Genomic DNA, 14013 nt, shown 5'->3' on the forward strand with positions numbered 1-14013 from the left:
CATGATATAAGAGTGACAACAGCAATTAGTAGCCTAAGCTATATACCTTATCTGTATGTTTTGTGCCTCTTGTTTCGGTGAAGCAGAGTCAACTGCTTAGAGCAGCTTTGATTCAAATTTAAAATGCCCCACATTTATACACTGAGGGGTAAACTTAAAAATACAAGGTTGTGGTTCAACATCCACGGCTTTTGAACAAATTAACCCCACAGACGCACGTCACGCCGCGACATGAGTATGACTCGCGCGCACACACACACATACACAAAAGTGATATAAGAAATAACGTACCCTAATGGTCCACAAGTAGCATTAGACAATGTTGTCTCTTCAGGAACTGTGATCAACGTCAAGCATGAAACAAACTGCAGCGACCTGGATCCAACACACGCCAACAAAAAGGACAGCAATTCTAGCAGACAGAATCAGACGACACTGGGATATTATGGGATGGCAGTCCCCCTTTACAAGGGGCTGACTGAGATCACACAGGGAGAGCATTCCCCTGCACAACCAACCATGTCATTCTAGATATTTTTAAACATGAAAAAATAGTTTTCTCATTCTAATTTATATACAGCACTTGGTCAAATTTAGCAACTGCCTTATTAAGGACACCAGTGCGATGTAACATAAAACAGTATAAAAAACAGGAAACAAACCATGTCATGGATTCATCATGTTTTAATCCAGTATGTTACATTATAAATCAATGGAGCTATAAAAATGTTTGGAAATACTCAGTAGCAGCAATATACTTGCTTTAAAAACAACAACAACAACAATAACAAACGCATAATTATACAACAGGTTTGCAACAGATCAAGCAAAGGATATTACAGGTCAGAAACAGGCCAGAAGAGACACCTGTGTGTGTCTTTGGCTGGATTTGAAATGTATGAAAAATGTTTTCATTATCATTCATTATTATTATTATACACAAATATAATCTAATGACTGTAAATCTAAGTATATAACCTTTTAATTATACTACTACTATTACTACTAAAGTATTGATTGGACACATTCTAAGTACAGTACCATTAATTTCCCCTGATAGTTGGCTGAATGTGATTCTGGTTGTGTAAATTCTCAAACATTTTGATACTGACAACAGGGTAAAATCATTACACACATGGATGATATGTATGCATCATAGCTGAAACCATCCCAGCGATGCACACTTTAAGGAAAGGTTCAGGATTTTGAGAAGCCTAATCGGCAAGTAATCGCTCAGTTGGGACATTTTATCTTCTTTAGACATTTGTTGGTGATTGTTATGAGAAATTGAATGTCTCAACATTGCATGCAAGGCATTCCATTTCCATAATTTGAAGATAATCCAACTGCGATGTTCCAACTCTTAAATTCAGCTTCAGAAAACCTGAACCAAGAGTGATATTATACAAAGAAACAGGGTTCTGATCACACAGTGCGCTCACAATCATAACCCTCAATTGCTTCTTTTGATCTACTAAATCTATGGCCATTGTTCAGAAGCTCTGCACTCCGCTTGTGAGTTTCCCTGAAAATGATCGATACATTCAGCAAACACGTGACACGGGAATAATACATATGGACCGAGTGTTAAACTTTACACAGAGCTGAGAGAAGTTGTGATGGGAGGTTGAAGTGAATGTCGCCTGCAGTTAGATTTGGTGGGAGTGGCACCTCATCACCAATCTGTAGGAGTGTACTGACAATAAAGATGATCACAGGAGCTGCTGTGCCTAAAACTTCTATATATATATAGCGTGATTCAATTATCTGTTAATTCTCGTAAATAAAAACTGCAGACATGGATCATTGTCATTTGCTTTGCCTTATGCAGCCATGTTGTGACATGAAGAAGAAATAGGCTACAATCCAACCAGTTTTGGCAAATACTGTTTAGAAACTAATTTAGCTCTAGGAAGTATACTGTATATGGAAGCTTAAAGGAGTTTAAGAATCAATGTCATAAGTATTTTTTATTTTATTTTAGGTGATCTAAGGTAGCCTGTTTCATTTTCCATGCAAGGATTTTTGTGTGTTCGCCAAAATAGTTCCAATAGTATGGGAAAAGATAAACTTACTATATTTACATAAGAAAGGCAATATAGAAACGTGGGATACAGAAAATCTAGATAAATCCATTACTCAAATAGAATATAAGTGTAGATCATATGACCTTGCCGTATGGTACAAGATCTTTGTTTTGATTTGAAGCTGTGAATAAATCATCATGACAGGCCTTTGATACACAGAAGAATCATTATCCATGCATCATTATAAGGGAAAAAAAAGATGACCAAACTACAACATGGAAGCTGTACATACTTATTGAATGTTTATTTTGGTTAGTGTAAAAAATAAATTCTATTTGTTTGAATAGGGAGATAAACCCCTTTCGATGTCAAATCAATCCCAAGTCCTTCCCAGATCTAACTCCTTAACTCTTCTACAGTCTCATGTGTCTCTGAGCTGGAGGTTTGGCCTATAGGACCTGATAGAGGTTTTTATCTTTGACTCCCACCATTCAAACAAGCCCTCCCTTCCCCTCCTACGGGCGTACTTTTCCTGGAATGTAGTTCCGGTCAATGGTCTCATCCTGCAGGAACATGTGAAGGCACCGTTCGTTCTGAGCCAGGGGGTGGCCTGCGATTCTGGTAATGATAGAGGTGATCATGCAGAGAGGTAAGGTTCAGAGTGTTGAAATTACAAAGAAATCTACAGTTAAGTCCTGGGTAAGGAAGGGTAATAAAGCAGTCCAGTCTCCTTAAATGAAAGAGGAGATCTAATGAGGAAGATGAGATGTACAAACCTGTTGATGAACTGCTCCAGGCCGACCCGCCGCTCCTCGATGAAGGAATCATCAAAGATGCCTTCATCTCCGCGAAAGGGAAGCTGTCTGGTTAGAGCTTTCCCAGGCAGGGGAGGCACCACAATCTGTAAAGAAGTAACAACAATATATTAAAGTTTCAACTCAGCTCATAACACAGGTTTATGTTTTGCTGAGCCATACTACACATTGCACACAACCTACCTTGCTATCTCTTTCAAGTTCATTCTTCAGCCACTCGAAATCGCTGTACCTTCGCCGCACACAGCAGTCTTTCTGTTTGAAAATGGGGAGGTTTGTCTGCAGAGAAAAAAAAAAAGGGGGGGGGGGTTAAACACTATCATCGTAGGTTCAGTGACACAACACTGCAGTGCCATCTCTTTACTGATGATCAATAAACTTTTGCATTGTCCGTCACCTGGGTCGTTTCTCCATCAGGTTTGTGGGTAAATCAATCAAATGTCATCTGAGAATCCCAGAGAGCCAGTGTGTGAGCCAATCTAGGCCTTTAGTAAGGAACCAATTAGATTTGTAGTTCGTCAAAGCAAAGCAACCATTTTGGATGCTACTGAAGATACCACCAGAATGAATAGTGTAAGTTTCTTAGGAACTGCCAGCCTGAAATGCTGAAATGCAATTTTGATAGTTCAGGGAGAAGAGTGTGAGGTTTCCTTCCTGTCAATGAATCATACCCTGAGCCAGAGGAACTGCAGAGCCACATCCCTCCAGCAGCCTTGGAGCAGACACTATCTGAGCAGGAGACGTTAAGGCCCTTGCTCATTTTGCTGATGCTACACTGACCTCATTTACATGTTGCCTAATACTTCCTAATGGGACACATTGGCACATAACTTGCTAGTGTTATTCACAAGCCGTTTTTTACTATTGCATGCATTGTCTGTACAACCCTCTGTACTTAAAATCTTGCACACTCTGGCACTTCAGCCTCAGAAACGCAGGTTTTTCAAAGCTTACTTGCTGCAAGCCATACTATGCCACACTGCTTCAATGCAAAGAGCTATAGAATATTGATCATTAACTGTACAGTATATGGGTGGTTAGCCTACAGTCAGCAATCATAGGAATAAGGAACACCAATATTATTGTTGCACTTCCTTGTCGTCACACACACTAGCTGTCAGGACTCAGGATGGTCAAGGCTGTGGTTAAACTGACACACAAATTTGACTACAGACCCCCATTTGATAAGATTTTGTCCCAGGTAGTGTTGTCACGGTTTTCGGTACTTCCGTACTTAGTCAGTACTACATTGTTTTCGGTACCTGTTTTTGCATGGTACCGAGGGTATCGTTTTTTTTCTTTTTTTTTTCTTCAATAAACAATACTTGAGGGCTACATGCCACTGGTGTTGCACTGTCTGCACTCACTGCCATACAGAGTTGAATGTAAGAAGTAAGCAGAAGCACATTGTTTTGTTTTAAAGTTGAAGGCTACATACCATTTGTTCATTGGAAATGGTTGCATACTTTAATAAAGGAGAATATGTTGAAGAAATATCAGTCTGTTTTTTTTTACCATGGTACCGAAATTGGTACCGAGTACCGTGGAAATTCACTAGTACCGGTACCGACTACTGAATTATTGGTACCGTGACATCACTAGTCCCAGGGTCCCCCATCTGATCAGATGTTTGCTTTTAGATGTTTTATTACAGAAGGTGTATGAAACCCATGACCAAAATAGCCATAAACATTCTGTCATTGTTTCAGACATTTGCTCTGGGCTGGCTCTGCCATATTCGTCAGGTTCCCAGGCTAGGCTATGGTGAAAATATTCCTCTTTTTTGCTGGGGACTCTGGAACCCCCTCAAGGACCCCACTTTGAGAACCACTAGTCTAACGTGTCTGCTTGTCTCTAAATAGAGATACTAATGTGTATCCAATGTTGTATTTAATCTAATGTTTCCAAAGGGTAAGAGGGGTTGCTAATGTAGCTATACAAACAAGACTCCTTTTGGAACAGATTTAGGGTGAGTCGAGAATATAGCCAACCTGGTGCTAATATAAGTATTTTATACATTACAGATTGTGGCGTAATGCGATAAGAAACACAGACAGTAGTAATCATATCCTCGAAACGCCCAGGAACTTCACATGTGACTGACAACTTCAGCCCAGCAGGCAGGTTGATGTCTCCTTCCTCTGCTCCAAACTCACCCGCATCCGCACTTCATAGGTGGTGTATCTGGTCCGGCCGACTCCTGTGGTTTGTGGGTCGTAAACGTCAATCTCTAGGAAATTGCTCGGGGGGTCGTAGGCGTCGGTGATATCCTGGCGTTTGGAGGTTAATCGCCGAGTGTCAATCTCAGATTCGGACATTTTCGTTTCCAGCTGCGGGCCGCCTGCGCCTGATCTCTGGACTACCACGAGACACTTCCTCCTTCGCAGCCAATGGAAACTCAGCAGAGGCAGCTGGGTGTTCAGAGGCAGGCAATCTAGAATGTTTCAAAATGTTACACTCAGTAACGTTAAACTAAAGCAGGGAACTTTAATACATCCATGGCAGGGAACAGCTATGAACACAACACACGGGAATAGAATAGAATAGAATAATAGGCGACTATTTAAATATATAATTCTATTTAAAAAAAATCTGTCATCCATATAAATTTATGTCGAATGTTTAGCATTTGCAATAGCAACACGTGATGGAAAAAATATATGAGCAGTAAACCATATGTAGCCAAACTGTTATTCCACAAACTAGGTCAATGAACCTATCTGACCCCTAGCAGGGCATAAATACTATGAAAATCATTTAGTAGTAGACATGGCAGCAGCAGCAGTAGTAGTAGTAGTAGTATTACTTAGTAATAATACATGTAACCTACGCATTTAAAAACGTATACATAAATTGCTGTTATTTATACAGGCTACAGGATTTGTTATTTAGGCTAGTCGGTCAGTTCCATTGTGTAACCGTCCATCATTAGTAATGCGCTTAAACTACCTGAGTACACCTTCGGAAAAGTGTTACATAACGTACCACAACGCAAGTACTCGCTGTCTCCTTGGTTGTTTACGCCTGTGCTGTCACATGACTGACTCCATTTCCCAGAAATCCACAGCGCGCAGGCGCAGAACGCGTTGTCTGACAGTGGTAAACAGACGTCAGAAGGGAGTCTTCGCCTCGAGTCAAAACAAAACAAAACACAACAAAACAAAAAGATATAGGATGAATGGATAATTGGACACCCACATTGGCAAGAAGTTGTACAGAACCTACCAGTAATTAAAAACGGACACTTAAAGGAAGTTATCTGGACCTTTTTACGGACTTTTTCAAGGATTTTAAACTCTGAAATAGCTGGAGCTTAACCAGCTAGGTGGCTATCGTGCTGTTTTCAAAGTGCGGTGAGTGGAGCCGACAGAGCTCCGACACATCTGAACTTCACGGAACACCGAGGAATTCGTCTTCTGGGTTGTTTACCGAAGCCACGGATCGAAGATCGGTTCAACTCCGGGCCCGGTCCAGAGAATTTCGTACCCGCTTCGAGCTGCATCGTGTGCCGCGACGGAGTGTCGAGAAACATGGCAGATGGTGACATGCGCCTGCCCGCAATGTGGCGGAGTGTGCAAACCTGAATCAGAAAACCACGGACTTTTCCCATAGATTTGTGTCCTCTCTCACTTTTGTGAACCTAAAGACTACCAAACAGCTAACTAGCTAAAATCGCCCTTGTCGCCATTTGCTCGGCCCGGTTGCATGACTTTACTTTGGCTATTTAGTTGAAGTAGCTCACGTCTAGGCCAGAGGCACGGGCGGCCAGCGTATTATTACTGTTATTACACTTTTCGGCAGTTGGCTAACAAAATCGTTGCACGGATAATCAGTCGTACGTTTTTACACGTAGGTTTGTTTTGCTCGGATTGCTTTGTGATTTATTTGAGTTCGTTTGAGGAATATCCGAGTAGGTTTTTTGTGCATGTGGTGGATCTAGACAGCACGTTGTTTACAAGTGGAGACGAAGGCTCTCCTAAGAAGCTCTTTTGTAACACTGACCCACTGCGGTAGCTAGGAGCTAACGTTAATCCCTGTTTGCTTCATTCATCAATACACAGTAAAAAGTAGTTATGATTTTAAATCACGAACGGGGTGAGCTAATATATTCGACAAGGATGGTACGAAATTGTTTTTATTTAGTTGTAAAATTGTTGGCGACTTGTTAAGAAGCATTTTTGTATCAGTTGATTTTATTTTTTACATCATTTTTACCCGTTAAATATAGGCCTATATTTCAGGTGAAATCTTATCAGGTGAACCAAAAATTGTAGCCTAATGGTGTGGATGTAATTTGCAGATCCAGATGTTTTGGTGTTCATTCCCATTCTGCCCATTTGTGTTTTTTTTATTCAAACAAAGGAATTCTCTTCCCAGCACTCATTTAGTCTATGTAAATCGGAAGGTTTATGATAGTTACTATTAAGGAGATTATTTGGGTTCCCTAATCTCCAATCTCAGGATTAACCGAAGCTATTGGTGTATCCAGATTATAGAGTCTCTTTTCTAGGCCTATTTATCCCCGTAGTGGATGAAACATATTGTTTTTGTGTCAGGAAGTTTATTGGACCCACAGCCGTGGTACTGAACCCGTCGGGTTCCATTCCAATATTTATTCCCTCTTACCGGTGAATGTGTTAGGTCACACCGCTTTGTGCTTTAGAAGTAGAGTCTCGGGGTTAAATCCACCATGGAGGAATCATCGGTACCCCCGATTGACCCAGATTTCGAGCCGCAGACCAGACCTCGGTCGTGCACATGGCCGCTGCCGAGACCCGACATCTCAGCTGTCAAACCGGAGGGGGCAGACGGCCCGGACTCCGCCGCGGGGACCCCGCCCGCCGACGAGGACAAGCAGGAGCCGCAGCAAATCACGTCCGAGCCCGAGAGAGCCGCGGCGGGCGAGGGCGGGGCCGTGGGCGGCGTGGGCGGCGCGACGCCCCGAAAGGGATCATCAAGGCGTAATGCGTGGGGGAACCAGTCCTATGCCGATCTGATTAGTCAGGCCATTGAAAACTCGCCAGAGAAGCGCCTCACCTTGGCACAGATCTATGACTGGATGGTGAAAACAGTGCCTTACTTCAAAGACAAGGGGGACAGCAACAGCTCTGCAGGATGGAAGGTAATGGGATGAGGATGGTGTAACCGTACAACAGCCAAGACACTTCAGATGACTTTACATGACATCTGGCTGCATTGACCACCTCCTGTCAGAGATGAGGGGATAGCTGTAAAGCAGGGGTGCCCACACTTTTTCAGCTTGGGAGCTACTTTTAAAATGACCAAGTCAAAGTGATCTACCAAACATATTTATATATATATACACTGAGTATACAGTGGAAAACAATGGAACAGTGGAAAAACAGTGGAAACAGTGGAAAAACAGTGGAAACAGTGGAAAAACAGTAAAAAAAAAAAAAAAATTCCTTCCTCAATGCCATGCGATAGACCACACTACCTTCGCGATCGACCGGTCGATCGCGATCGACGTATTGGGCACCCCTGGTGTAAAGAAAGTGAATCTCGCCTTGCCCTTATGCATAATCTGGAGGAATGACAAAACCATAATAGCCTATGTCATAATTATAAGCATTCACAATGACCTGAATGACGTTTACACTATACATCACAGCAGCACCGAATTGATTAATTATAGCCATCTCATACTTCTGTTTTGATTGGATAATTGAAATAAAGTGTGACAGACATTCTTAAATTATATTTTATATATTTTTTTTATTATATTCCCCAAGAACAAGTATCTAATTAATCTGTCAGTGAAACAATGTTCAATCATGTGGCGGGCAGCCTGCTTTTAGTCTACATAGATTATATTTGAACAAGCCTTTCTCCCTCTCTCTCTCTTCAGAATTCAATCCGCCACAACTTATCACTCCACAACAAATTCTTGAGGGTGCATAACGAGTCGACAGGCAAGAGCTCCTGGTGGATGCTGAACCCGGAGGGGGGAAAGACCGGTAAAGCCCCCCGCCGCCGGGCTGCCTCCATGGACAACACAAGTAAGCTGTTGAAGAGCCGGATGAGGGCCAAGCAGACCAAGAAGCAGGCCGGAGCAGCGGGACTGGGCGGCGGTGGAGGTGGGGCACTGCCGGGTGACGGTGGCACGGGATCCGGGGGAGCGGACAGTCCTAACTCGTCCCAGCAGTTTCCTAAATGGGGGGTCAACAGCAGCAGCCCCTCATCCCGCGGCAGCCTGGACGACCCCGACATGTGGACCAGCTTCCGCCCACGCACCAGCTCCAACGCCAGCACCCTGAGCGGCCGCCTGTCCCCCATCGCTCCTGGCCAGGAGGAGGACGACGACCTGCCGGAGGAGGGGCTGCTCGGCAGTTACTCCGCCAGCAACCTGCCCCCCACCTTCACTGAGACCCTCATGGAGGAGCTGGACCTGATCGATGGCCTGAGGCTGATATCCGGGCAGCAGGGAGGGGCCAGTCCCAGCACGGCCCCGCCCGCACCCCCCACCCCGCTGCCCTCTGCGTCCACCCTGCTGCCCCGAGGCTCCAGCTTCCCCTCCTTCCGTCAGCTGCAGCCGCCCAGCCTCCCTCAGGCCCCCACTCAGGCCGGGACCCAAGCCTCCGTCTCGCAGCGTGGACCCAGCAGCAACGCCAAGCCCTCAAACTTCGGCAACTCCCTCTTCAACCCCATGCCTGGCCCCGGATCTCGCGGGAGCAGCGGCCACTATGGGGCCCACGTGCCCTCCAGCCTGGAGGCACTGCTCACCTCTGACTCCCCTCCTCCCAGCGATGTCATGATGACCCAGGTGGACCCTCTCATGCCCAGTCCCGGAGGGGTGGGCTTGATGGGCATGGGTGCGCCTATGGTGGGCGGGAGGCCCAAACCCAATCAGCTGCTGTTGGGTAAGGGGCTTGAGGCGAACACGGTGGCCCCCATGGCGATGCAGGCACAGATGCAGCCGCAGCAACACCACCTGCACCACCAGCAGCATCTCTCTCAGATGGGGTTAGGGATGATCCTCTCAGGCATGACCCAGGAGCCACCACAGCTCTCCACCCTCAAAGCCCAGCATGTCCAGGTGCCAGTTGTGGGTCCTCATCACGGCGGGGGCATCGCCTCGGCCAATCCCAGTGTGAGTCTGCAGGGCATGGGTCAGTACGGAGCCCCTTCCTGCTTCCTGCCCAGTCAAGACCGGCTGCCCACGGACATAGATATAGAGATGTTCACCGAAAACTTGGATTGTGACGTGGACTACATCATCAACAGTGACCTCATGGATGCAGATGGCATCGATTTCAACTTTGACCCCATACTGCCCGGAGGCCAAGGCTACACAGGCCCGGCCACCACACAGAGTTCTGCCCACAGCTGGGTGCCTAGCTAATTTCTCAGCGAACCATGCAAAGTTAGCCAGGTACATTGAGTATTCTCCGGTTCTTTCATCACAAAAAACACACACACAACGCATGCACATCCTCACATAGATAATAGATAAAGGATGTCCATATGAAAATGTAAAAAGTTTGCTCAAGTCACAGCTGATTCTTCTAGCCAATGATGCCACCATGAATTACCTTTTATCATCTTGTCTTGCAGGAACTGACCCCCAATCAAGATAACCTCACAAAAACAAAGTAGATAACTGGTGTGTTCCTCCTCCTGACTGGCTGAAGATCTATTCTCAAAGACAAAAGCAGACCTCACCCATGTCATGTGCCAAGACATGCAAAGGACATGGAGGGGATTCAGGCTACTATGCACAAGTTTTTCTCCCTTTTTTAACACTTGCAAGTTTTTTGGCTGCTAGCCATTTTTTCTCCTTTTTTTATAACATAATTATGTTTTTGAGAGATGTGTGACACAATGTTTTAGAGTGAAAAGACAAATCATAACTAACAACTCCTACCCACTGGGAGTTAATATTGCAATTATGTTACACCAAAGTAGCTTTAGGATGGATATGGTACCCCCGCTCCTGATGGCTTTGGTATTGAAGACTCGATGGAGTGCGCATTTTGGAGAAATGGCCAGTTCTCCTGGCATGAGATGCCAGACCTTCAGAATGCGGTTTGATCGTCGGTGTCGAGAATAAGTTGCAACATCTTACTCTACTGCACTTTCCTTGATGGAGAAAAGTGTGAATGAAGGGGGCGGGGCTGGCATCGACTCCTGATTTTGCCGTAATTTGGATGGAATATAAAGACTGGGTGACGCTGAGGTTGCAGATGCTTGATTCAACATTAGCCACACATTTTGACCATGATGTGTAGGTGTACAGTACTTGGACGATACGTATGATTTCATTTCTTTCTCATTTAAGAGAGAGAAGATAAAAGTTTATACTTTTTTTCCCCAATGAAATTTGGTGATTTAACAGTAAGTTGGTATGTATTTGCAGTTTGGCATTTTTTTTTAACTTCAATCCAGTGTGTTAAAGTGATAGGTAGATGTCACTTAGAGGGATTATTATTATTTTTGTTATCCCTGATGTGCAGTTAAACTAACAAAATGAAGAAATGTGATTTGTGAATTTATACATGGGGCATTCAAGGGTAAACTTATTTGCCAACAAGTGATTGGTTGGCCAAGTATTATATTGTTTTAGACAGCAGTATGCCTCCACTGTTAAATGGTCTACTTGATTTTTGTTTTTTTGGCAGAGTCTGTGCATTTTCAAAGCACTTAGCGTTTCCTGTTGAGTGGCTCGCAGTTTGAGGACCCGGAATAGGAGACGACATCCATGTTAGGTTGTACCATTTCATTGAGAGAATTTAAAAAGCCGTATACATGTTATGTACACATTGCACATATACATGACACGCTATGCAGATTTATCAGGAGAACTAAATGAAATCTTGAAGGAAATTTTAAAATCACTTCTCTTTTCTATTTAAGGTTTTCCTGATATTTGTGGTGTCCCTTTAATTCAGGGATCTGGGGCTTCGTGTGAGAAGATCCTCTCACACATGACACTTTGTTATACAGTACTAAGAGTCCTTTTCAAGAAATTAATACAATGTGTGAGAAAAAAAATAAAGAATATATTTGATTATAGTTTTAATATACAATTTATGTAGATGGAGGTAATAAATGAAATATTAATACATATGAATATATTACTAATCGGAAGCAATTTTTTTTCTACATTGGAGAAAGCAATTTCAGATCATTTGTAACGGTAATTTTCTATACTTTTATTTTTGTAAAGGATGAGATGCATGTAGTTTTTTTTTTTTACATAACCAAAGGAACACTAATATTTGCATGCCAGTTAGGGAGTGTTTGGGCCTGACACAGTATCTCGGTGTAGATGAGCTTTGCGAAAGATGCCTGTTTCAAGAGATCTGTCATTGAAATACAAGGCGGGCGAGGCAAAGCACATCCACACCTGACCATTTTTTACTCCGATCTGCCTCTTAGTAAAATAAATAATTGTAAATCCAAGTAAAAATCTGTGCTTGGAACGTGGTGCGATGGAGAGTATCTCCCCCGCCCCACTTTTCAAATCTCATCTCAGACAAGGCATGATGCAACAATTAACTCTCAGGGTCACTTATAAAGAAAAACAACAGGAAAACAACTCTGTACAAGAGAAGTAACAGATGATACTTGTGAGAATAGCAACAATACTTATTCTTTTCTCTGTTGAGACAGACTGGAAACCAACAACCCTCTCGTTTTGTTTTCCTGGAGACCTATTTGACCCACAAATGTACAAGAGCTATCTAGCCATATATATAAATGCTAGCCTATCCCTTGAGGTCGTTTGACTGCCGATATTGAACACTATATAGCATGTCACTCTGTAGCAAGATGGACTTAATGTTGATGTTTTACCCCCCCCCCCCCCCCCCCCCCACACACCTAAACTTTGTGTTTTGTGTTAGTGTAAAATGTGTATTTAATTACTTTGTTCATAACCGGTGAAGGTCATGTCATTTTTCCCCTCCTTGATCAGAATTTTCCAACAGAAATTCATCCCTACAGTTAAACGTGTATACTCATCATTTCACTGTAGCTATGTGGACATGTTAGCCTCTGACTTGTATAAAGCACTCTTTCTCACAAATGTTTTTTTTTTCTTATGACTGGTGCTAGATGTCATTTATGGCATATCAAGTGTATGCCATGATGCAATGGGTGCATATTTGCGTAGAATCAAGGCCTATAAATCTGCATACAGCACAAAGATCTTGAATGATTGGTATTAAGGTAACAATAACCCTTTCCCCCCATTTCTACTTTTATATATCATAATCCCCAAATCTTGTCGGTAGATTCAGGGGAGAAATGAGCAACCGGTTTGTGCGAATTGCAAGACAAAAATGGACGTTCATTTCTTATCACGTGAAATCATGACAAGGAGATGTACCGTAATCTTTTTATAACGTTTTATATAGAGCAAATCCCCATTCTTATTTTTAGCTAATGGCCAAGTATTTTGGAAATGTTATCTCCTCTGAGTGTCACCTCTTCCTATTAACAGCTGATAGGAAAGACTGCAACTCAAACTGGAGTGGTGGTTTGGTTTAAGCTTGTGAATGGACATCCCTCACATTGTATTTGCTGGGCCTTGATGTCTGCATAGCTCACTCTACTGCTGCCTGCTAAAAAAGAAAGGCAGGTGTGGTTATTTCCATTGTCCCCCTCTATGTAAACTAATGTAATTACAACTGTCTTTATATTTTTTCTTCTGTTTCCATAATTTTCATCTTATGATTAAGTAGCAGTTAGTCACTGTATGTTTCTTCTTTTGAAATAAAAATTGCCCCCATTTGATACAGTATTTTAGTATTAGGAAAGGGTTGTTTTCTACTTTTTCCCCTCAATAGGGATGGGAGGGGGGTGTCAGGGGAATGATGAGTTGTGCATACGCCAATTATATGTTTATTACTTTGAATAATGTTGATAGTTTTCTTCTCCCCAATCTTTCTTTACATATTTGTAAAGTCAGCCAGAGATGACAATAAACAGTTCTGAACAGCAGAAATAAACTTAATCTGTTTAACCTATTTGGTCATTTTTGATTCCTTGGTTTAAGATTTGTACATTTTTACCCACATGAGTGAAGTGAACCATAAACTGACTACATTAGTTTTTCAAGTCTGCCACTAGAGGGCAATGTTGCCTCATGAGTTTGTCACACTTCATACAGGTGCCTGCTCTGCTCAGTATTGAATCATAACTAAATG

The 14013-nt window shown here is 43.0% G+C and overlaps 2 protein-coding genes across 2 annotated transcripts; one reads left to right on the forward strand and one right to left on the reverse strand.

Moving 5' to 3' along the window:
- Positions 1-676: 676 nt before the first annotated feature.
- LOC310790561 (sorting nexin-12-like) lies at positions 677-5959 on the reverse strand. The gene is made up of 5 exons (XM_083652263.1): positions 5828-5959; positions 4999-5276; positions 3026-3121; positions 2804-2928; positions 677-2645 (listed from the first exon to the last, which is right to left on the reverse strand). The coding sequence occupies exons 2-5, from the start codon at positions 5158-5160 to the stop codon at positions 2543-2545; spliced, it is 486 nt and encodes a 161-aa protein (XP_083508389.1). The 5' UTR covers positions 5161-5276; positions 5828-5959; the 3' UTR covers positions 677-2542.
- Positions 5960-7531: 1572 nt separating this feature from the next.
- foxo4 (forkhead box O4) lies at positions 7532-13780 on the forward strand. Its single transcript, XM_083652237.1, has 3 exons — positions 7532-7964; positions 8712-10235; positions 10418-13780. The coding sequence occupies exons 1-2, from the start codon at positions 7533-7535 to the stop codon at positions 10203-10205; spliced, it is 1926 nt and encodes a 641-aa protein (XP_083508363.1). The 5' UTR covers position 7532; the 3' UTR covers positions 10206-10235; positions 10418-13780.
- Positions 13781-14013: the final 233 nt, after the last annotated feature.

This window comes from Poromitra crassiceps, assembly GCF_964638095.1.
Source record: "Poromitra crassiceps genome assembly, chromosome: 15".
In the NCBI taxonomy this organism is placed as follows: domain Eukaryota; kingdom Metazoa; phylum Chordata; class Actinopteri; order Beryciformes; family Melamphaidae; genus Poromitra; species Poromitra crassiceps.